At 34.6% G+C, this 26,201-nt stretch overlaps 1 protein-coding gene across 6 annotated transcripts in view; it reads right to left on the reverse strand.

Moving 5' to 3' along the window:
* SOX5 (SRY-box transcription factor 5) overlaps positions 1-26,201 on the reverse strand; it is a 957,215-nt gene that overhangs the window by 277,485 nt on the left and 653,529 nt on the right. For all 6 annotated transcript variants that reach the window (XM_040642245.1, XM_040642242.1, XM_040642244.1 and 3 more), the window contains one exon: positions 12,471-12,681. In XM_040642245.1, the coding sequence (XP_040498179.1) occupies positions 12,471-12,681 (211 nt within the window). The remainder of the gene's footprint in view (positions 1-12,470; positions 12,682-26,201) is intronic.

The raw sequence follows: 26,201 nt of genomic DNA on the forward strand, positions 1-26,201 counted from the left end.
AGACACAGAGAAAATGAGAATGAAAATTCAGTATCTCCTTCACCCACTGACGGTCTATGGTCTATGATGACTCTTAAAGGCTTGAAGTATGTCACAATATACACTTTTCCCTACCCATCCCATTGTTTTTGATTAGTTCTCACAAGAAGAAAACTCTTTTTGTGAAATCTGTACTAAAAGCAATGAACTGCTTCATGTAAAGTAACACTGGGTGATTTTAGTAATAGGTTGTGCCTTCAGGGTCTTGTGATATAAATTGTGAGCAAAGATTTTCTGAAGTTCAGAAAAAAGGAGTTCCAATTGTGTAAATAATGACAAAGTCTAGTTCTAGTAGAAATGAAATTTCACAAATAAATGCAGTTTCTTACACACAAGGAGTACACTCATCACGGCACAACAAGTTTGGAGGTGTGGGCGTCACACTCTAAGAAGGAAGAACACGGACAGATAAGATGCTAAATAAAACCAAGCATATGTGGGATCTGAAAGGAGGGCTACACACACGCACACAGGCACACACAAAAGGAATGGAAAGAAAAAAGCATAAAGGGGGAGGAAACGAAGAATAAATACACCACATAAAAGAAGGCGAAAATCTTAGAAAATTATGAAACTTTGGCCAAGGGAGCCCTCGCTTAGAATCTGTCTTCAGCACACATTCACATTTATTGTAGAAATAAGAATATAATAAGTCCACAAACGCCATGTTAAAATGCCTCTCCTACTTTCATATTGGTCACAGTTTGCAACTTCATCCATATCAATCTAGAAAAATCTTTCTTTCTTTTTGAACAGTAATTCTTGAGGTAGAAAATGGCCTAACCACATTTTATTTAGGAAAATTTATATAAATAAAATCAAAGCAACTACCTATCCCAGGAGTTTTATGAAGGTTGAGTTTGTTGTTTTTGTTGTCAACTACATATCCTAAATTTCCAGAATTTTGCAGATCTGAATACTGTTTTTTCAGTACATAAAAGCAGCCTGGGAAAGCAACACTGGAAACTATATAATGTTTCCAGCATGCCTAAAGTACTAATGTTTCTAACCAGCCAAGATGTGATAATGACAATAACTGGTACAATTCCAAGTTGGTTATAATTCATAAAGTACTTTCATGTGCATTACCTCATTTGTTTCCTTCAACAACCCTCTGATGAAAGTAGGGCAGTTAGCATTGCCAACTGAAGGCAGATATTCATTACATTAACATAGTCATTATAGCAACTTAAAGGCAAAAAAAAAATATAATGTTTTTTCACAATTAAAATAAAAGTTCAGTTTTATGCAAGAAATTCTTATTTAAAATTTTAAAAATGCATCATGAATCCTGGGTTTGGAAATTCTACCCTTTAGGCAACATGCTGGAAGACTGGAGGGAACAGGAAGGTGTTGAAAGGAATCAGTCATTTTTCTTTCACCAAAGACCTCTAGCATGAATTATGTGTGGGGAGGGGAAAATAGGGTTGTGGAACAGAGGATCCAAAATTAAGCTGCCCCCTTCTTGAGCCCATCACAAGAAATAAGAACTCTCTCTCCCATGCCAAGTCTACACACCTAAAAAAGGGTGCTGGTCTCCGTTATGCTGACACACTGTTAAGGAACCAGTTTTAGCTTTGAATTTTGGAAAATTATTCATAGATCAATCCAATTCACTTTTCACTTTGCCTACAGGAATGGGGGAGTATTATTGTCTATGGGCACTAATGCATAGATAATGCCAACATATTTCCTTAGAAAAATGTGAAATATTAGAACCATTTAAAAGATTAATGTGAATATAAAGTTTTCATTCTGTGTGTATTTTAGTTTTCTATCCTGGATTTTATAACATCTAGTTTTGTGACATAAGACAAAACTTTAACCTCTAAGTCACAGAAAGAACAGAAAATAATGATCTCAAAGATTAAATAATGAGGAGAAGTTTGGAGAAGACAGGATGACGAGATAAACAGACAGGGAGGTCAAGGAAGAGTCTGAGTAGGGAGAATGTTAAAACCGAAAGAAAAGACAAATAAAGCAAAAAAAAAAAAAAACCCTCAGTTTTTAGGGGAGTGTTAGTTAGCAAAGGCTACAACATGTCAATTAGTAGTTAACTGTCCTACACAGTTAAGTTAAATAATCACCTATTATATGTCAAGCCCATTATTAAGAAACAGACAGGCACAAGTAATTAAGCTAAGGACTCTTCATTCACATACTCCTGTGGAAGATAGGAGGAAGGTAAATAATAGTGATAATGAGGTAAGAACTAATACAGGTGACTTAGTGCTAATAGTGTAGACTAAGCCGAATTCTGACAAGGGTGTTTAGAGAAGGTATTGAGTCTTAAAGGTGAATAACAATCCACTGGGTAGCTAAGACAGGGAATGACACTCTAGGCAGAAGAAACCACGTACGAAAAAGCAGAGTAGTATTATAAATACAGTGTTGAGAGAACTGCATACAGTTTGATAAGATAGCACAAGAATATGTACCTTAGAAAAGTGGTGAAAATAACAGTAAGGGAAAAAGGGAGTTGAGTCAAATTATATATGGTCTTATATTCAATGCCAAGTCATTTGGTGGAGGACAGCACTTTTGTTCCAATTCTAGTTCCTCCATATAATAAGACCATAAGCAAGGTACTGAACTTCTGGGGGCTCCTGGGTGGCTCAGGAGGTTAAGTGTCTGCTTCTTGATTTCAGTTCAGGTCATGATCTCAGAGTCCTGGGATCGAGCCCCGTGCTGGGCTCCGTGCCAAAAGTGGAGCCTGCCTAAGATTCTCTCTTCCTCTCCCTCTGCCCCTCCTCCCATTCTCTCTCTCTCTTTCAAAAAAAAAAAAAAGTTACTAAGTCTGATGTTAACCTCAGAGTTTTTGAGGATTAAATGAAGTAGCTCACATAATATCTGGCAGAAGAGTCCTATCTTTGTTAAGATCCTTTGCTCTCCCATCCCCAAGACAGCCATGGGGCAATGTTCAGGAGTAAAAGCATCCTTCCAACAAATATTTTGAATATTTACTATGTGCACTACCCTCACCTTTAAGGAGTTTAATGCAGGGAATGAAACTGACAAATATATGGACAATTATATCACAGTGGAGTAAGGATAACAATGGAGGCAAGTAACCGTACTTAAGAAGATGACAAAGTTAAAACAGTGAGTACTCTTTCTAGCACCTGAGACTTGGAGAGATGAACAGAACTACACATAGAGGTGATGGGAATCAAGAAAAGTGAATTTTGTTTGTTGTGTTTCTAGAAGAAAGATATGTAAATTTCCCTATAAGTTGAAATAGCCATTGCGAAGAGACACTGAACACAGCATTGATGTTAATATAGAAAAGTGAAAATAAGAGGCCCGCTATAATATTTGCATCTAAAAGAATTCTAAGTGAGGTATTTAAAGTATCATCAAGGTAAAAATTATTCTCACCTGTGCTGTTAATGACCCAAAGTTTGAATGAAAATCAAGTTAAGGTCTGAGTCTGACCACTAAACTTGAATGCGGATCTATATTTATAGATCATCCCTAGCTACTGGAACTTGAGAACTCAAGACATTTGCGGATACCTATCTATCTTGGCTTTAGTAGGTAAATTAAGATATTTGGTTGCCTTAGATTGGATCAAATTTAAGGAACAGTGAAATACTCTTCAAAACTAAGGTAGTGACATTATTTCTAAAAGACCAAGAAAAAGAAAAAAAAAGAATGTCTGAATGTATGTTGCAACTGAACAGGAAAACAAAGGAACCTGTGCCTGTAAAATGTGGACTGGATGCTCATTTGGCTTTAACACCGACTGTTGTGGGATCTCAGGCATATTTCCGCCTCCGTCAGTCTTAGGGTCTCTCTCTGTCTCTCTGTCTCACTCAAAAATGAGGAGAGATTCCTTAAATGTGTCTACATTTCATTCCAATTCTGAATTTCTATTATTCGACAACTATTTTGCTCCCAGACATAATAAAACCTAAAACAAGTTTTTATTAAGATACTCTCCAAGGCATTTTCTTTTAGCACTTTAAACTCAAAAACAGTTCAAACTGAGCTAATTTTCAATTAAAACTTTCTGGAAATTTGATCACCACCGAGGCATCAGGAACTTACTCTGGCAGATAATTATAAAGTACTACTTTATTGTTTCATATTTCAAAGGAATTTAGGCACACATGGGCTAAAGAGTAACATTAAACTATTACTGGCAAAATTCCTAATTGGAAGAAACAGTATAACTAGTGGTTAACAGCATGGATTATAGTTTAGGTTGACTTCAGCTTGAATAATGACCCTGACACTTAGTCACGCTGTGACATATTTAATCATGTTTTCTCATCTGAAAATGGAGATGATAAGAATAAGAATATTTAGTTCATGTGAGTGGCACTTCCTGAAATTGGGACGGCTATACATAGCAGTCTTGGCTATAAGGTTTATGTAGAGATTAAATGAAGTGTTTCATATAAATTATGTAACACTACAGTTAACACATGATATGCACTTAATATATGTTACATTTCCCCCACCAATACATTATTATTTAATCAATGTTTTGATGCAGGCATTACATGTCCCATACTATAATATTAAACCTTGTTGTTATTCTAAGCCTCTGAAAAGACTAACTGATAGAGCTTAGTTATTACCAGTATAATGTAACTACATTGCATAGGGTGGATATTTTGAGCTGTGAATTTACTATGAAGTTTGGCATTCCATGTCGGTTAAGAGATACTGGACGAATGAGGCTTTCATGCCAGACCTTTTTGAATAACGATAGGCAACAATTCTGATGGAGAAAAAGATATAAACAAAAATGCATTAATATATTCTTCTTCTACTTATAACTTTTGAAATATCTTAATTGCCTGAAAAACCAAGCTAGCTGGAATAAAAGAGAACGATTTTTTCTTCAACTCATAAGCAAATCTAATTTTCTTTCTAACCATTTCACCTCAGTGGCCTTCTTTTGTATGACACACCATTCTCTTCTAACTTCTCAATTTTTGTTAGTTTGCTGTTGGCAGGGATAAGGTCGGAAATAATAAAGATTTTCTACTGAAATCTGCTTTCCCCCCTCAATGAGAGGAAGCAAAGGCATGAATATGGCACCCTCATAATGATTTAGCTGGGACTTAATGAAATTTTCATTACAACCTGCTGTTCATTTTAATGGCCTTTGAAAAACAATGGAAAAAATAGCTTGGGGGAAGAAAGGATTTTTCTGTGGCATATATTTGCGAGCTTAACATTTAGTTCCATTCACCCTATCTCTGGTCTCCTCATCCCATGTTTCTACTCTCATCACAAAGCTGTTACCATGTTTTGTAGTTTCTAAGTTCCGCAGTTCTTTTGTTAAATTTATTCCTATTTTATTCTTTTGATGCTATAGTACGTCACAAAGCTAGGATCATTTTTTTGTATTATATACAGTGTCACTGTCCTAATGCTTAGACGATGTCAGGTTTGGGTGGCCATTCTTATGCCCAGCCATACCCTATGATTAATGGAGTATTTAAAGCCAATGTAACTTTCTACTTCCTGTTGGGACTTTTACACATCTCCCTGGTTGTGTTTCCCCATTTTTTCCTCCTCTTTGCAGTTAAATAAACTATTGTCAACATTCTATTGTTTTCCTATGATATGATTTTCTGCTTTTCCCTATTTTTTCTTAAGAACATCACTTCATTGAAATACATAAATTGCTGCTTGACCTATCTCTCAATTGTTGCAATCATTAAATAAACATTCTTGCCCTGGCAAATTTCTTTATCAATAAAAGTGAGCGTATTTACACTTCTGTGTACTCAAAGCACATGTCTAGGAATCTTGTATATGTAAACATAAATGCATCTTAGTGGTTCTGTTTGTATATAAAGTATCTTTCTGGAACTCAGGCTTTTACATGTTAGCTATGTTCAATTTATATTCCTGTCTTCCATCAAGACTATCTCTGTATTTTCTCAATGTCTTTATATTATTCATTAGCGAGTCACTCTTGAGCTGAGCTTTTAATATATCTGTAGGAGGCAAAGTACAAAAAATGCTGTGGGAAATACAATAATAAAAACAGGATAATGTCCACATTTAATAGTGATGTTTCTTCATGTCAGCTCTTCCTTCTGTGGATGCTCTGTCTCTGCTCTTCTGCTTGTGTACGTGTTGCTAGATATTATACTTTTCTCCTAAGTCCCAATACCTCTAAATGGGAGGCACTGCCTACTGTCTTCTTTCCTTTTGGAAGTTTCTCAGTTGGATCTGTCCTGTCATGTACCTCCAAATTAAGAGTCTTTGCAAGTGCCTGGAAGCCAACATGACACAATGGAGAAATACCAAGGTCATATGCCAAATTTCTATGGAGAATATCATCTAAAGGTACTCCCCCCCCCGAAAAAACCCAAACTACTTTGTAATCCAGTATATAGCACTAGAGTCATAATTCTTCCTAGACCTTAGCTCTTGATCACAACTGAGAAACAAACTGAGGGCTTCAGAGGGGAGGGGGGTGGGGGAATGGGATAGGCTGGTGATGGGTAGTAAGGAGGGCACATATTGCATGGTGCACTGGGTGTTATACGCAACTAATGAATCATCGAACTTTACATAAAAATAAATAAATAAATAAAATAAAATAAAATAAAATAAAATAAAATAAAATAAAATAAAAAAGCATTTCCATTATAGGGGAGCCTGCATGGCACAGTCAGTTAAGCATCTGACTGTTGGTTTTGGCTCAGTCTCAGGGTGGTGAGATTGAGCCCTGCATCAGGCTCTGCACTTAGCTGGAGTCTGTTTGATGATTCTCTCTCTCCCACTCCCTCTGCTCCTACCCGCAACTCTCTTTCTCTCTAAAATAAATAATAAAAATTTTTAAAAAGAAAAAGGAAAAAAAAGAAGATGTGGTCCATATATACAATGGAATATTACTCAGCTATCAAAAAGAATGATTTCTCAACATTTGCTGCAACATGGATGGCACTGGAGGAGATAATGCTAAGTGAAATAAGTCAAGCAGAGAAAGACAATTATCATATGGTTTCTCTCATCTATGGAACATAAGAACTAGGAAGATTGGCAGGAGAAGAAAGGGATAAAGAAAGGGGGGGATAATCAGAAGGGGGAATGAAGCATGAGATACTACGGACTCTGAGAAACAATCTGAGGGCTTCAGAGGGGTGGGGGGTTGGGGAATGGGATGGGCTGGTGATGGGTATAAGGAGGGCATGTATTGCATGGTGCACTGGGTGTTACACGCAACTAATGAATCATCGAACTTTACATCAAAAACCAGGGATATACTGTATGGTGACTAACATAATATAATAAAAAAAAATTAAACAATAACATGTGAGAGAAACACTTCCCAACTCATTCTAAGAATCCAGCATTATCTTACTAGAAAAATCAGATAAAAACATTGCATTAAAAAAAAGCAACTATAGAACAATATCTCTCATGAACATAGATAGATGCAACAATCCTCAATGAAGTACTGGCAAATGGAATTCAGTATTATATATATTATAAACCACAACTAAGTGGAATTTACCCAGTTTGCAAGGTTGGTTCAACATTCAAAAATTTCATCAGATGAGCACACTGAAAGAGCTAGAGAGTATTGTGTTAAGCAAAATAAGTCAGTCAGAGAAAGACAAATGCCATATGATTTCACTCATATGTGGACTATAAGAAATAAAACTAATGAGTAAAGGGGGAAAAAAGAGAGAGGCAAACCAAGAAACAGACTCTTAACTATAAGGAATAAACTGATGGTTACCAGAGCAGAGGTGGGTGGGGGATGGGTTAAGTAGGTGATGGGGATGAAGGAGGGCCCTTGTTGGGATGAGCACCAGGTATTGTATGAAAGTATAGAATCACTATATTGTGCACTTGAAACTAGTATTACACTATATGTCAACTAACTGGAATTTAAAATAAAAACTTAGAAATGTATGTCATATCAATAGATGAAGAAACCATTTTGACAAATTTTAACAAAGGAACAAAGGAAATTCAATGGAGATATGATAGTCCTTTCAACAAATGATGCTGGAACAACTGGACATCTATATGCAAAAACACAAATTAGACACAGAACTTAAACCTTTAAAAAAATTAACTCAAAACAGATCACAGACCTAAATTGTAAAATGCAAAATTACACAACTTCTAGAAAATAACAGCGGAGAAAATCTAAATGACTTTGGGCCAGGCAATGCCTGTTTAGCTAAAACATCAAAAGTATGATCATGCAAGAAAAAAGGTAAGTTGGACTTTATTAAAATTAAAACTTTGCAAAAGAAAGTGTTAAAAGAAAAAAATACAAGCCCCAACTTGAAAGAGAATATTTGTAAAATGCATACCTCAAAAAGGACTTGCAACCAAAATACACAAAAAACTCTTAAAACTCAACAATTAAAAAAACCCTCAATTAATAAATGAGCAAATGATGTAAACAGACACAAAGAAGATATACAAATGGTAAATACACACATGAAAAGATGCTCCGCATTATGTCATCAGGAACTACAAATTAAAACAACAATGCTATGCTACTATAAACCAGTCTGAATGGATAAAATCCAAAGAACTGACAATATCAAATGCTGGTGAGGATATGGAGCAACAAGAACTTACATTCGTTGCTGCTGGGAATGCAAAATCTCACAGCCACTTTGGAAGACAACTTAGCAGGTTTTTTGTTTTTTGTTTGTTTTTTTATAAAGCTAAGCATAACCTTACCATACATTTCAGCAACCACACTCCTAGGTATTTACCCAGTTGAGTAGGAAACGTATGTCTATACAAAAACCTTCACATAAATATTTATAAAAGCTTTATTCTTTTTTTTTAAAGATTTTATTTATTCATTTGACAGAGAGAGAGACAGCCAGTAAGAGAGGGAACACAAGCAGGAGGAGTGGGAGAGAAAGAAGCAGGCTCCTAGCGGAAGAGCCTGACGTGGGGCTCGATCCCAGAACTCCAGGATCATGCCCTGAGCCGAAGGCAGACGCTTAACGACTGAGCCACCCAGGCGCCCCATAAAAGCTTTATTCTTAATAGCCAAAAATGTGAAACAACTAAGATGTCCTTTGATAGCTGAATGGATAAACAAACTGTGATACCTTCATACAATGGGATTTTATTCAGTACTAAAAAACATGAGCCATGAAGAGACATGAAGGAAACTTAAATGCACATTGATATGTTAAAGAAGCCAGTTTGAAAGACTACATACTGTATGATGCTAATGTTATGACATTCTGGAAAAGGCAAAACTACAGAGATAGTAGAAAGATCAACGATTGCCTGGAATTCTAGGGAAGGAGGAGGGATGAGTAAATGAAGCACAGGGGATTTTAAAGGTTATCAAACAACTGTTCTGAATGATACTGCAATGGTGGATAAGTGGCAATATGCATTTGTCCAAAAATGTAGAAATGTACAACATGTAGTTTGAACCCTTATGTAAGAAGATTCTATAAGATAATTTGGTACTCTGAGAGATACCAGAAAAAACTACAGAAAGAATTTGATCATATTACAAATGTATGGAAAAATCTCACTGAATAGGGCGGAGGAAAAATTCCCTAAGTAATTTTGGAAAAGAATGGAATCTGTAAAACTAAAGGCAAAAAGAACTCCACGCAAGTACTATACCCTATTGATAAAGATGTTTCCCATGGTATTATCAGTTAATAATTCTGATACTATTATACATAGACACTAGAATTGAACAATAAGTAGATGGATGGCGGATGGTTCGATCTAGGTTACTCACAGTTGGGATGGGAATGTACACATCAACAAGGAATGAGGCTGGAATGATCCATGCGGAAATAGATTACAGTTGCAGACAGTAGTAAGAACTCATTTTTAGCTTAATATATAGACAATTAGACATAGAAATATTTATAGATATGTATGTATATAAGTTAGCACACACATATATTTCTTCATTTTGTCAGGTAAGAGGTCCTAAAAGAAATGATGCCTTATGAGCAAAGAACACACCTTGTATCCATATCTAGCTTTCTAATACCATTCTCCAATAAAATGAACCAGGATTTCTTAGAGAAATGACTGATACTTGAACCGGAGCACGAAATACACAACACGAGTCTACGGTACCTTACACTGCCAGAAAGTAAGAAGTGCTCAGGAACAAATTACCCACAATCACAGTGGTATGTCAAAATGACACAGAAGACAATAGGAAGAGCTTCCAATGGCCTAAGCTGAAACAATTTGAGCAACAAAATAAAGAATTGGTTTATAAGTCAAAGTATAAAATATCCATGCTGTCCATACTGATATAAATAAATGATTGAATAAATTAATAAATGATGGAGAAGAGATAAATCTCCCATGCAGAATTCCAAATAAATTATGTAGAAACTCTACTTTAAAGGAGGGTGAACATAACTCCCTACTCCTTAAATGTGGGTTGCACACAGCACCTTCCTTCCAAAGAGTATGGTATGGAAAGGGGGCAGGGAGTAACTTTACAGTGGAGAACCCTGACAAACACTGTACCAGCCAGGTGACCAAGGTCAACATCAAATTCATAAATCATATAGAAAGTATGTACCCTTGATATGATGTGACAAAAAGGTACTTTAACCTCGTGATCTTCCTCCCCAAACCTATAACCCCAGTTTAGTCAAGAGAAAACCATCAGATAAATCCCAATAGAGGGACATTCTACAATATACCTGAACAATATTTCTCAAAACTTTCAAGGTTATCGGAAACAAAACAGTCTGAGAAATTGTCACAGCCAAAGGGAACCCAAGGAGACATGGCCACTAAATGTAGCATGTTATCGTTGATGGCATCCTAGAACGGAAAAGCACACTTGGTGAAGACTAATGAAATATGAATAAACTGTGGACTCTAGCTAACGATAATGTATGACAATATAAAAGATACAAAATAATTTTAAAAGCATAAAATTAATCATGCAAAATGAACAGAATATGTACACAAGAAAGAAATGCATCATAAGGTTAAGAGTTGCTATATCAGAAAGCTACAAATTTAAGCAATTTTTATTTTCCTTTCAATTTTTATGGTTTTTTAAACAATTCTTAAATAAGAAGATAGTATTTTTAATATCAAGAAGAATTCCAGCACATTAAAAAAATTGTCTAGGTCCTCCTCAAAACCCCATTTTTATCTCCACATGGATGGAAGCCAAAAGTCTTTGGCTGACTAGATTATCTCTAAAATTCTTTCCAACTGTAAGATCATGTGAATTACATAAATTATAACTAAAATCCATGTCCCAGCTATGCATCTGGTAGGGACCCAGAAATATTTAATTACCATATGACTCCCAAATATACTGGTTAACATACATTTTGTGCCATATATACTCATAATTTGCTAGTGTCCTAACAACAGACTAGAAATGAGCCCAACCCAGTATTACATAGTATAGATGCAGTACATTTTTGGTGTAAAATATGTCTTTTTATGTCACTATTTTTTGTTTGTTTGTTTTAAATTTTCATCTGACTTTTAAATAGGAGGCATGTTCTTATGTGCAATGTGGCATCCAAACTTAGGAAGAATACAGGTTTAAGTAGGAAGTAGGAAACATCTGTAACATAAAGGGTGACTATCAGTTATGCATACATTCTATAATTGGCATCAGTTGTTTGCTTTATTTTTTTAAATATTTTTATTTATTTATTTGAGAGAGAGAAAGAGCACAGAGGGAGAGGGAGAAGCTGACTCCCTGCTGAGTAGAGAGCCCGATATGGGGCTGGATTCCAGGACCCTGAGGATCATGACCTGAGCCCAAGGCAGACGCTTAACCAACTGAGCCACCCAGGCGCCCCTGTTTGTTTGCTTTGCTTTTAACAGTATTTCATGTGCATGTTACCTATAGACTACTATCAGTAACTACTGAAGAAGTTTAGAAGATGAAATCTTAAAAGGCATCCTGACAGTCAAACAAAATGGGAACTTCACATGGCTAACAGAATTAGAGAATCAATAATTTTTAAATATAGAATAGGCCTAACCATATTAATTTTGGACTATACAAGAAACAGACCGAATTTAGGTAGCGCAAGATGCATTCATGTATAAATAAAGTTATACAATTTATTAAAGTTGTCAAATGGCCTTGGGGACAAAAACTGGAGATGAACAAACTAGCCTGCAGATATTTGGGATGTAGGTGGTGCCTATTTTGGGCTCCGCTTTCACATTCTATTCTTGAATCCTTAAGTTTTACTCAACCACAACTTACCCATGTGTGAAAATGAGGAAGACATCACTACAGAAATTAATGATTAAAAAAATCGGGACAGACATATTGAAATGTTTCTGAAAAAAAAATCTATCCAACTTCATAGCATTAGGTTTCCATTTTGTCCAATTTAACTTTGAGTGTAAGTCAAAGAATAGAACTAGAAGTTAAAATCCGACTATTAAAATCAGGAGATGGCAACCATTTCGTTCCCTTTTCTAGCCTTTACCTTCTGGCTCATTTTTGATGAGCTCTTCCATTTTCCTCTGCTTCAAGGTGTCAACAACGTCAGCTAAGCTGCCTTTGCGCCGTTCGGGAGTTCCTAGGGCCGTGCTCGACAAGGACTCACCACTCTGCCTCCCACCTTCTTCTGCCTTCTGAGGTGAGGTAGATGAGTTGTGTGGGGCAAATGAAGACATAACTTTATTGCCATCAACTTCCTGAAAAGAAAGCAAAGGAAAAAAAATCATTTAAAATTCAGCGAATTTTTTTTTTAATTGCTGATGTGGCTTATTTAGCTAAAACATGAAAAAGTGAAATGTCACTCTGCAAGAGAAAGATAAATAAAGGAATTTAAAAAAGAAAGATGCATTAACTTTACAGGCTGGCACAGAGTGAGTCAAAGATCAATTCATAGAAGAAATAAAAATATGGAGACTCTCTCCATTAGACTGAGAACAAATGGCAATAAAGCCTTATACAAAGCCTATATCGATCAGATGTATTCTTCTGGTTTTTTTTGAAAGTCTTAGATTTTCCTATGGACATTAAATGCACCAGTCATCTGGCTTAAACTTGCTCATGATATTGTAATATTTAAACAAGTAACATTATGCACTTCACTTTTCATTTTAAATAGCTGCCTCTTCTTGATGGTTGCTCCTAATTAAAGCAGGGTCCGTTTTTAGTTCTCCACCTCCCTCTCATGCTTTTAAGAAAGCATCAGCCACACAGGTTATTTTGACATCAGATAGGAATATTGAAAGTTTATTTCTGCTTATGCCAAAGATATTTCCAATTCCATCCATTACCCCAAGCATTGTTTCTGTCAATATTCTTCCAGATTTTGAACTTTAAACCTCACATGCCCTATAAAATAAAGTTTCTTGCAATCTTTCCCTCTTCATAATTGCATATGTGTATGAAAAGAATTTATAATATAATTCTAAAATTTAAACACACATGTGGTGTTCTTTTTGTCATTATTTTCCCCATAATTTCTCAACTAACTCTAGCCATCTAAAATTTGGGGTATCCTTTGTATAAAAGGCACTAAATTGATTTTTCAGGCATCTGTGAAAGGAGTGATACTGAAATGATAAAAAAAAATAATTTTCTTACTTAAAGGTTTTATTTTTATAATCTCTTACTTCCATAATTCTTTGACTTCCCACAAAGCAGATCTCTTTTTAAAAATAAAATTGTATCCTGGGTGCCTGGGTGGCTCAGTTGATTAAGCACCTACCTGCCTTCGGCTCATGATTCCAGAGTCCTGGGATTGAGTCCTGTATCAGGTTCCCTGCTCGACGGAGAGTCTGCTTCTCCCTCTGCCCCTCCCCCCCATGCCTGTGTTCTCCCTCAAGCTCTTTCACAAAAAAGTAAATAAATAAATAAAATCTTTAAAAAATAAATAAAATTGTATCCTAAGATCTTTAGGGAAGTTAGTCTCTCTCTATTTCTTAATTCTACAGTATTAAAAGTTTCCATCAAAATATATTGAATGTATGCACATCTAATATTCAGGATAATAGGTTATATCCCTGTTTATACATTTCTTCTCTAAGATGTGTTCATAGGATCTCCTAATGCCAGATCACACTGATTTGATAGCTAATGTTTTTAAGATTATTTCTAATATATTTGACTAGTTTAAAAATACACTAAAAATACTTGATAAAACTGTCATTTTAATTTTTAAAAATAGAGATGTCAACATAAACATAATCATAATCTGTTCATATGATTTTTTGTTAGTGGATAATAGTGAATACAAGGACATTAGCTATGGTGCAAGTGTCATTTTGTTGGGTGGCGCTAAGCAATGTGGAAAAAGTCAAAGTAAAAAATGTGTGCAAACAGAATCTTCAAAATTATAATTCTACACCCAAAATGGTTTCCATTTCTTATAAACATTACAGAATATGCAAAAAACATTACTATGTCTTGAATGAATATTCTGAGACAATACATTCAAAGATGAATCTTAGCTTATAATGTACTTGGATTTAGAAATAAATATGCATAATGTAATCATTACAAACCCCTGCAGGCTAAGTGAAGGTACACTTCTAGAATTATTTATTTAAAACCCACACATAAATACAAGCAAACCCATAAACACACACACACACGCACACACACATCCCTGACAAGAGCAATCACAAATCCATTCAGTAAACTAAGGAATGTTTTTATGAATGGCCCATAATACACATTAGCTCAGTTTCATGTTCAAACCAGAATATAGCAAAATCTCTTTATTCATTTTCCACAGATCTTTCTTCTCACTATTTCCAGGGTCAAAGCAGAAAAACCCAATGTTAGCTTCACTTTGAACATTTCTATTCTATACTACTCTGTTTTCACATTATATGATGAGAAACTTAACAAACAAAAATATGGCAGCTGAACTTCATTTTCCATAATTGGAAATTACATATATCTTTCTACAGCATCTTCAGGAGAGGGAAAGACACCCAAATTGTACACAACCACATCTATTAAAATATCAGAAAATATTTCAAAATCAAGTAAGATAAAATAACATCCCATCTTGCATGTCTCTAATTTTCTACACCTTGCAAAAGACAAGGACATATTTTAAAGAGTTTAACATCATTTCACATGTATTCTAAACTCAGTTACCACAACAGTATTAAAAATTAATTATCACTGCAATTTCATGCACAAATATTGTATCTTATCGCTATTTCACCTGTCTGATTACATTTCAGCCTCTAGCATTGTTAATCTCTTTAACAGGTTTATGTAGTTAACAGATGTTCCAGTGTGGGACTCCATTGTTCATTTGCATGGTGAAGAGCTTGTTAAAGAGCGCTGGCACAGTCTTCAGTCAAGAGAGTCCTACAGTTTTCAGTTTCTTCCCTGGGATTACATTTACCATATCTACAACAATCTTCACTTGCTGGTAGGTGAACATCCAGAGAGTCTACTACCAGAAGTATTAGTGGTCCAAACCAGCAAAATATATTTCATCAAGTTTTTGTGAATGCTAAAGGCAAGCTTCAGTATTTTGCCATAGAGCTCTCACACCTCTGATATTTGATTTCTAAGGTCTAATGATAAAAAAAAGGTTCTAAACTTCTAGAACAAAATTGGTAATCTTCCTTTGTTACAGTTGAAAAAGTTTTACTTAATCCTTTCCCCCTTTGTCACCTTTGCAACCATAACACAAAGGAAAGGATCTGCCTAGTGTATCTATCTTTATTTAAGTAACTTTTTAAAAAATGAATTCTTAAACTGGGAGAAGCCACTCTGGAAAACAGTATGGAGGTTCTTCAAAAAGTTAAAAAATAGAACTACCCTATGACCCAGCAATTGCACTACCAGGTATTTACCCAAAGAATACAAAAATACTGAGTCAAGGGGCACATGCACCCCAATGTTTATAGCAGCATTATCAACAATAGCCAAACTATGGAACTATGGAAAGAGCCCAAATGTCCATCAACTAATGAATGGATAAAGAAGATGTGGTAGATATATAAAATGGAATATTACTCAGCCATCAAAAAGAATGAAATCTTGCCATTTGCAATGAAGTGGATGGAGTTAGAGTACATTATGCTAAGCAAAATACGTCAGAGGAAGACAAACACCATATGATTTCACTGATATGTAGAATTTAAGAAATGAAACAGATGAACATGGGGGGGGGAGAGAAAGGCAAACCATAAAATGAACTCTCTACTATACAGAACAAACTGAAGGTTGCTGGGGGGGGGCTGCTAAATGGGTGATGGGTATTAAAAAGGGCACTTGTGATAAAGTGTTATATATAAGTGATGAATCATTAAATTCTACTCCTGAAACTACTATTGCACTATATGCTAACTAACTAGAGTTTAAATTAAAAATTGAAACAAAAAAATGCATTCTTGTTAATTCATTCTAAATATAGCACTTTGCTATGAGCACTTTGAGAGACATATTTCAACATCAATATTCAAGTTTTACTTTAGGTAACATGGTGATTAAGGAGAATTAATTCATTTGAAAAAAGAGGTTATATGCGACTCAACCAGAAATATATGTTCCTTTCATTGTCCAAATGACATTTCATCCTTGACTTCTGGCCTCAAGAAATACATTACCATATTTACTTTTCAGTCCTATAAACTTAAGTTAAATTAATACGAGGTAGCAAGAACATTACATTTAATAGTCTGTCTATCCAACTATAATTGGTAAGAATAATAGCCAATATTTACTGAATATTTACTTTTTGTCAGGCACTGTTTAAAGTGTGCTATACGCATTAATTCTGTTAATTCTCCTGGCAAGCCTACTTATGATTTGCACTTCGTAGCTGGAGAAACTGAGGGACATGGAGTGAAGAAAATGCCTGAGATTGTATGATTAATAAAAGAGTAGATAATCAACTGCAACCTGTTGGGCACCAGAGCCCTGAACCACAGTGCTAATCTCACCTCTCTTTAAAAACAACAACCTGGGTGGTTCAGTCAGTTAAGCGTCTGCCTTCAGCTCAGTTGTGATCCCAGGGTCCTGGGATTGAGCCCTGCATCAGGCTCCCTACTCAGCAGAGATTCTGCTTCTCCCTCTCCCCTAGCTTGAGCTCTCTCTCTCTCAAATAAATAAATAAAATCTTAACAACAACAACAACAAATACCTAAGTATGTCTATGTCAATATTATGGGTGAACAAGATATACTGTCATCTGCTTAGTAATTATGAAAATGAGATGGTTTTGCCCCAATATGTCCAACTCCTAAAGGAAAAAGGTATATAAATTCATTGCAATTAACTAATCCAAATATATTCTAGACTTATAAAGCTGTCTACATCTAAATATCCACTGGTTTATGCCATATTAAAAGTAAAGATCCTTAAAATTGAAATAATTATCTAAACCAAACACATAGATTTGATCTCTAAGTGACTATTCAAAATAATGATGCTCAGTCATTTATGATTTTTTAATCTATCTTTTCTTATTTTAAAGATTTTATTTTTAAGCAATCTCTACACTCAATATGGGCCTCAAACCCACAACCCTGAGATCAAGGGTTGTACATCGCACATTCCACACTGAGTCAGCCAGGTGCTCCTTAGTCTATCTTTATAAAATGTGTGGGAATCTCTAGCATCCTTTCTAATACAACAAAGTTTTGAACTTAGAAAAAAAAATAGTGCAAAAAGTTTGGACTATAACTAGATTCTCACTAATGCAAGTTCATGAATCTTGGTATTGCACAGAGGTAGCATATCATGAACTACAGATACATACATAAAGTGCTTTAGTGCTGAACAAGTTTTAAGATGATCACATTCTTCTAATAATGCACTGTTTCTCTAACTATCAAATGGGCAAGGCAAAACAAAGTTTGAAAAATATCTTGAAAGCCATATTATTTGGCTGAAATAGGAAAAGGTGGGCAAATGTCCAGTTATAAAATAAATAGGTCCTGGATATATGATGTGCAGCATGGTGACTACCATTAAAAATACTGTTTGTGTATCTGAAAGTTGTTAAGAAAGTAGATCTAGAAAGTTCTCATCACAAGAAAAAAAATTAGCTTTGTCACTATGTGTGGTGATGGATGTTAACAGGACTTACTGTGATCATTTCACATTATATATAATAAATATTGAGACATTACATTGTACAACTGAAACTAATAAAATATTATATGTCATATCTCAATTCAAAAAAGCTGTATTATTTGGTCATTCCTTAAATTCTTTAATAAATGGGTAAAAAATATATTTTATCACAAATGTTTCTTTTGTACTTTTTTTTTTTAAGGATTTTATTTATTTGACAGAGAGAGACACAGCCAGCGAGAGAGGGAACACAAGCAGGGGGAGTGGGAGAGGAAGAAGCAGGCTCCCAGTGGAGCAGGGAGCCCGATGCGGGGCTCCATCCCAGGACCCTGGGATCGCGCCCTGAGCCAAAGGCAGACGCTTAACGACTGAGCCATCCAGGCACCCCACAAATGTTTCTTTTGAAACTAAATTGCACTACATGTAATCTACTCTGTCAAGTTAGGAGATTCCAAATTTCATTTAGTATTAGAAAACAATAATGATGATTGTGTAAAAACTCAATTTTTTTAAAGTGTTATTGGTTCTGGTAATTTTTCTTAGGAAGTTCTGCATGATACCCTAAACCAGGAATCCTTTTGGATTCTAGATCCTTTGATAGTTATCCCAAACACATAGGCACAAGCATACAGGCAGACACACACCCATGCAACTGCCCACACAATTACATATACAGTTTTAGAGAGTTGATTTTCTACCTTCATAGTTCCAAATGTGAACTTCCTCCATGAAATCCCCTACGAACCTTTATAAACCATAGATTCCAGGTTAAGAAGCTCTGATCAAAATGCGTATCTTCCCAGAACTGTACTATAAACTCATCAATATATACAATTAGATGATTTTAAGATGACCAGTTAATACTTGCAAAAAGAGCCTCAAGCTATAGATTTCATTGATGCTTTATTCAGATAAACTTAGCTAAAGATACATATGTTAATAAATTAAACTTACAGTGTTCCCACAATAAGCATTTAGAAAGAAATTAGTATTTTAATTTTACTTTAAAGAATAATAAACACATCGAGGAAGACAATGCATTACTAATGGCAATCACTGTCTTCTTACTCAGTAATCACCTTGTGATAATGCACACATATTTGAAATGGAAAGCAGAACATATTGCTAACTTTTATAAATGAATATTACCACTTTAAAAAAGCATACCAGTTCAATTTTCAACTATGAATTTTCCTGAAAACAGAATGTAAACATATGAAGGATATGCTGAGGCAAAAACCAACCCTTAAAAAAGCTCAATAGAGAACACTAAGTCTTTCTTTGGTTAATATGATCAAATTCAGTATTCTGGGAACAGGATATGGTCAGTTCCCGAGACCTATAAAACAAAAGTAAGCACTTACAGAGAGATCTCTGAAGGCTGTCTGTTATACTTGTGATTACTGCTGGTGTTAAAGCTATCCAATTTAAAATCTTTTCTAAACTTTGCTTAAAAAAAAAAAAGCTGCCTGATGTATACTTAAGTCCAGGAGTTCACAAAACGAAAATTGACAGAGGCACTTTTGTTCGGGCTATTTTCATAGTTAACCTACAGCGACAGAGCTTATCAGAACTTCTCATCTTTCTATACTGGAAAAAGCCACTGATAATACCTTTGTAAAATGTACTGAATTTTATAAGATCAACAATTCTTAATGTTTAAGTAAGTACAAGATAGTAGACTAATTGGAATTCCAGATATTAGATGAGTAGTTCATAAATCTACCCAGTGACCAGCAAGCTATATATATGTATATATATACATATATATATATACACATATACACACACACACACACACACACACACAGACACACACACACACACACACTTTCTTGAAGCTTCCCTAGGGGGTTGTGACCATAAGATGCTAGTCTTATGAATCCAAGGTCAGTTTTTAAGGAATGCTTATATTTTACACATTTCAACATTTTATGAGATACTGAAATTCCCTGAAAATTATTACTCTCAAATCTTAAAATCGTTAAATCATCACAATTTTAAAAATAGGTAGAAATTCTAAATTACTCAAATAGGTATTAGCTTCTTTTTGCTCTATAATCTATGGAAAGTTCTATATTCCATGTCCTGCTTAGTTCTAATTTTTAAAGAATACTGCAGAAAGCTTAAAGTTCAAAGGTCTCTGTAATGCAGACACAACCTACTCTTGGGGCTGATCTAATATTTTAAATAGTAACAGGCCTCATCAAGTTTAGGCAAAAGATTATTATTTTATAAAAATGGCTCCATTATATTTCAAATATAGGATCTAGTCCATATTTCAAAGATTTTTTATGTATTTTGGACAGTGCAAATAGAAGAAGTGAAAGCTGTTTGATGTTTCTTCAAAGCCTAAAAATATGGAATCTTTTAAAGATTCTTTCCCTGTGCAATAGGATGGAAATTCAACAAAAGTCTAACTTGGTTTGCCTTTTTTTGCCAAGCACTGAGATGAAATGTTAGCTTAGGTTCATATTTAATTATTGATCAGAAAACTAAATAAACATTTAAAAGCACATTTTATCTTTAAATGTATTCACCTGGGACTAAACAATACAACACAGGTGATTTATATAAATATGATTCTCAAATGGTGGTCTGTGAGCCAATATCACTGACATCACCTGAGAATACTTCATACATTTTTCTCGGGCCTCACCCCAGACTTTCTGGATTAGAAACTCAGAGGGTGAAGCCCAATGATGTGATTTAACGAAGCTTCAAGGGGAGACCGATAGTTTGTGAACTATTGGTACAGGAAAAACTGTAAGAGTTTTCCTAGAGGAGATGATGAAAGAGGGAGATGACGAAAACCTGCAGTGGTGAAGAGAGCCATCACAAAAGTGATGGAACTTAATGGTTTTGAGAATAGAGCTGAAAAGTAGCATATTGCATGGGGGAGGCAGGTGGGGATGGAGGGCAGGGAGAAGAGTCAGCAAACACCTAGGGGTAAGAATGACCAATACATTTTGGGGGGAAATGACGTTGACTTAATTTTTTAAGTCATTTCAGCCCATGTTGAAACAAGCTTATGTTTACTGATTTCCTACCAACTATATGCATTAGAAAATCTGAGATTTATGTCAAAATTACATTGTGGAAATAGATTGTTTTAAGAAATGTACTAGAAAATGTGGTTTGAATTTATTAATAGTTAAATCTGATTTATAATATAAAAATAACACAATAATAGTAGGCTTCCTTTGTTGTTTTTTAAACCAATATCATATTTGCCATCTCATTTAATTCCAGTGAGTAAAACCAAAATTTAAGGGCAAATTTTCTGATTCAATAAGAGACTGTACAAATAGGAAAACCAGTTTTGGAAAATATCTTCATTTGCATCTGGATGTTACATGGGCAGAAGTGTCTAATGGTTGTTTTTTTTTAAATACTCCTTCAGAATCACATTTACCAAGAATCTCAGAAATGCTGCATTCAAGAATAAACTGTATGTTTTCATGTGCTCTCAAAACCACTTAATAAGCAAAAGTGGCATTTAGAGAATTCTGATACATTAACTAATAGAACCTGTAAAAACAAAGAACATTTTGTGCTGTGACAGCCTCATTATCTTCCTGATGATGATTCTGTGCTGTTGTCTTACTTGTGTTTAAACAATCCAGCAAGTACACTTTAAGACATTTGATGATCTCTTCCCTGAGGGCTCAAAGGTCAACCATAAGATGTTTCTAAATAAGAATTAGGCTACATATCAAAACACTTCCATTTAACAGTAGAATTGTGAATCATATAATACTATTTTAAGAAATAAAGGGAAAAAAATTCATTGTAACTAGCCACTAATTATGTACAATAATTCATCTATCATTTTCCTAAGAAGCCTCCAGAACATCCTTACAATAGTTGTTAATAAACTTGACTAAATGCCTATTCACTCTGAGTCTGAAGGAAGAAATGAAACGTGAGGAATCTTCAAATTGTGATCTGTTTAGGAAATGACTCCTTTTTATCCCACAGAGCAATGAACACAGTTTCTTACACAGAGCAGACACCTGGTAAAATTAATAAGCTAAGTGTTTGCTAGCATCATTTATAATTGGGAACTGACTACATATTCAGTGGTAAGTGAAGTAAATTGTGATCTTCCATGCAGTAAAATATGATGTCAGCAAAGCCACAGAAAGCAGTGGTTAAGCAAACTACAGCCAGGAGTCAGGCTGTTTGGGTTCAAATTCAGGCTTTGTCATTTACTAACTATACAACCTTTGGCAAGTTATCTAAATTCTCCAAACCTCAGTTTCCAGATCTATAAAAGGGGTTAATAAGTGATAAGTAATTCATATGGGCTATTAGATAATTTCACTGATATCTAGAATTTCACAGTGATGAAAATACTTACTAAAAATTAAATATTATTTCATTCACTCAATTTTCTCTTTCATTCATGTAATAAAAATGTTTTATATGCTAACTTGTGAAGCAGTTAATGATGTTGGCATCTAAGCACAGAGAATCAAGCCAAATAGCTTTGGTTCAAATCTGGGTTCCATCATTAACTAGTGATGTGACCCTTGGCAAGTTATCTAATCTTTCTGTGCCTCAGTTTCCTCATCTATAAAATGGGGACTATTATCTACCTTAATGAGTCATTAGTGGATTACAAGTTACAAAATAGTGAGTTATAGGAATTAGGAGACCATATGAGTTAGTATATATATTATAAATTATAAAACTCATAAAAATGGTAACTGGGACATGGCAAGAACTATATATAAGTGTTTTTTAAAATAAGTATGCTCCAGGCATTATATTAGGATATAATCAGGAACAAAACACAGAATACATAAAGATATAGAAAAAGCCAGTCTCTTTACTAGGAACGTGAAGAAGACATTAACAAGAGACATGCCCTTTTGCACACCTAGCCACCAAACCAACAACAACAAAAACATCAACAATAACATATTTGCACATTCAAGTAATTTCATAGTTCTTTCTACTAAAATTGCATTCATAGAATCAATTTCTTAAAGATTAATTTAAACTATTAAGGTGGCCCATTTTTAAAGATAAGCTCATACAAACTTTATTTTAAGGAAAAAAAAAAAAGTAGTCCACAAAATGTCATGTGACATTAGTGCGCTTTTATCTCTGTTGCATATTCAATTTTCAAATTTCACAGTTTCATGGTTCTCTACAAAGTGATAACTCAGGGAAATGATCAAAGAATGAATGTTCAATTACTCCTCATTATGAAATAAAACTTTTTAAAGTCAAAGTCTGAAAAGAATTAGAGTAATGAATTATTTTTCATAAATACATGACACCAATTACTTATTATGCCATATTTCTACTTTTTTCCATATTTCTCTTTCTTCTTGCAAGATAGACATATCAAGATTTTTCTTTCTTCATGAGAACATTAGCGCTATCAGATTCTCCTGCAAACAAATCTTTAGGTTCCTTTACACTATAAATACAAAACAGCAACAAAGGTAATATGAGGAAAGATAGATTAGGAGCTAACTCTCCATTTTTGCTAGTTTCCCTCCTCTATAGCACCATCTTGAATAGAGTCCCTCACCAGTACGTCTCCTCACTAAATCAGGCTGATTTCATAGTCCAATGTCAGTTAATTCTGTCATGTCATTAGATTAATCCCATTTTCCTATTAAACAACAACAACAAAAAGAGCTAAGGCCCATTTTTCTATACTCATTAAGACTCTCAATAAAGCTCTGTGTTTACAGCAAAAGTAACACTTTTTCTTTGAAAGGGACCTTTAGCATGAGTTGACCTTAAGCAGTGATTTGAGATAAAAGAAGCACAAGCTTCAGTTCTCATTCCAAAATAAAGATAAAGCATTAAGCAGTCTACATACTCATAAGATTTCCTAGCTAGCCAAACTATTTATTCATAGTATAAAACAGAATTTCCTGAGCCTGTCTTAGTGGGCATAGAAAGACCATCTTGTAGCACACACAATCACTGAGATACTGGCATTCTTTACGTAAAACCCTGGGTTCTCTGCAAAGATTATTTTCATACAGTTTATATGAGTAATGCTATATATATAAATTTTGTCATGTTAGTCTTATAGTTGTGAAGACTTTTAAAAATATTTCTAAACTATTAGGCAGACTCCTGACCAAATATACAAAATCTGTTGAAATTCACTAATGTTTTCAGTAAAAATATAGCTACCAGTTCTGGAGTTCTTAAAGACACTGTTCTGAAAGTTTTATGGACATATCTTTTACAATTCTCAGAGAAATTCCATGAAGATTGATATTTCTGTTTAACAGATGAGGATATTAAGCTCCTATGAGTAATTCACCCGAAGTAATAGTAGGAAATGGTAAATTAAAGAATTAAGACCAAGATTATGTAACTTTAAGATCCATGCTAGTCATTATGAAGTTATACTGCCTTCCTCCACTAATTCAGGTGCTGTAAGAGATGCCGCAGGTATGAAAAAATAAGGCTGGTTTTCTCTCCTCAAAGAGTTTAAATTTGAGAGGCATTTAAATACACAAGAAACAACCAGTAATCATAACTAAATTGTATAGTAGCAAATTACACATGCAGGAAAACTTTAAAGAAGACAGAACCCTGAAAATCAAAGGAAGGTGGAAATTTCTTCATCATAGTATTAGTACACGGCTTTGGAATCACTTATTTAATTTTTTTTCTATACCCCAAAGGCAGGAAATATGTCTGATTATTCACCATGTACCTCGATTCTATTATTTGGGTCTAATAAATACATATTGAGTTAATTACTCAATTTATTAAATCTTTATGTATACATAGTCTTTCGGTCTAAGCCTACAAAAGTAGGTAGAGAGGAAAAGACAGGGTACTCCCAGAGGCATCATTCAGAAGGCATCATCATTTTATGAAGGGCTATGAAAGTCAAATAGAATTGTTTACATTTGACCTGACAGGAACTGGAGAACTACTCTGGATTCCGTATTGGGTGATTCTCTTAAAGTAGGTTGTTAAGAAGATTAGCAGTGGTGTGGAGAATGAATTGGGTAGAAGAGAAAGTAAAGATCTCCACTGAATAGGAAACCATTACCATGCCACATATGTGATTATAAAAAGCCTTCCATTAGATTGTAGCCATGAGAACTGAAAGAACCATCAAATCTTAGAAACAATTTGAAGCAAGTAATGATAGGATTAGATAACTTGAAAATAAGGAGGAAACAGTCAAGGATAAACACAGTTCTTGTTTGGGAGGCTGAAATAATGATTATGATATAGACAAAAATAGAATGGATAGCCAATAGAGATGATTATTAAAATATAATCAATATATCTAAAAAATTAATAAATCTACATAATTAAATTAGTCTATAACTTGAGCGTTAGCCTTAATTTCTGGCTCCAGCGCTGTAAATAACAGGTGCCACACACCCTCCCTCAGGATTCAAATGAAGAGTTTATTGTTTGAGATCTTTAAATTTGTATGTGGAACATTCATATATAGATGAGCCTCAAAATACACGAAACAGATAAAGAAATAAAGATTGTAAAATAATGACTTATGAACCATTTATTTCCAGTGAATGGTTAAACACGTTTTAGTACATTAGCCCTCAGAAAGTATCTTCCGAGAGAGAGAAGAGCAAACGGCCAAGCCCTCTTCACGTATGTCTAAAACTGACAGTTCTAAGTGGGTATCATCTTCTCTTACAGTGACTCAGGTTTACCATGTAAATTTTTGAAACTTTATAGTTATTTATAATTAGAATTTGAAGGATGAAAGATGTTTTGTAAAGAAAAATCCATACATGGAAATAACAACAAACGCTTATAGAATATGCAAAACAGAGAACCTGGAAAATGAGAAGATTCTAGAAAAAAACTGCCAGAATAAAGGATTTGGAGTATTCTGGGAAATAAGGCTAAAAGATGAAGAAAGGATAACACTGTAAAAATAAAGGAGAACATTAGAAACTGACACCTGCTGAACCCTAAAACTCTTGCCATATAGATGTTAGAGTCAGAATGGGGGGGGGGGAAGGAAAATTATCAACATCAAAAAAGTTCTGCAGAAACCTCCTGCCCTGAGTGCTTTACTGAATCGTGATCACAGGGGTAAATAGGAGGTGATGGTGTTTTTTCCCCATTAATAAATTACTTTCAAGGGAATTTATTGGGATATACGTATAAAAAGTGAAAT

The sequence above is a fragment of the Ursus maritimus genome, unplaced genomic scaffold (assembly GCF_017311325.1).
Source record: "Ursus maritimus isolate PB19 unplaced genomic scaffold, ASM1731132v1 scaffold_26, whole genome shotgun sequence".
In the NCBI taxonomy this organism is placed as follows: domain Eukaryota; kingdom Metazoa; phylum Chordata; class Mammalia; order Carnivora; family Ursidae; genus Ursus; species Ursus maritimus.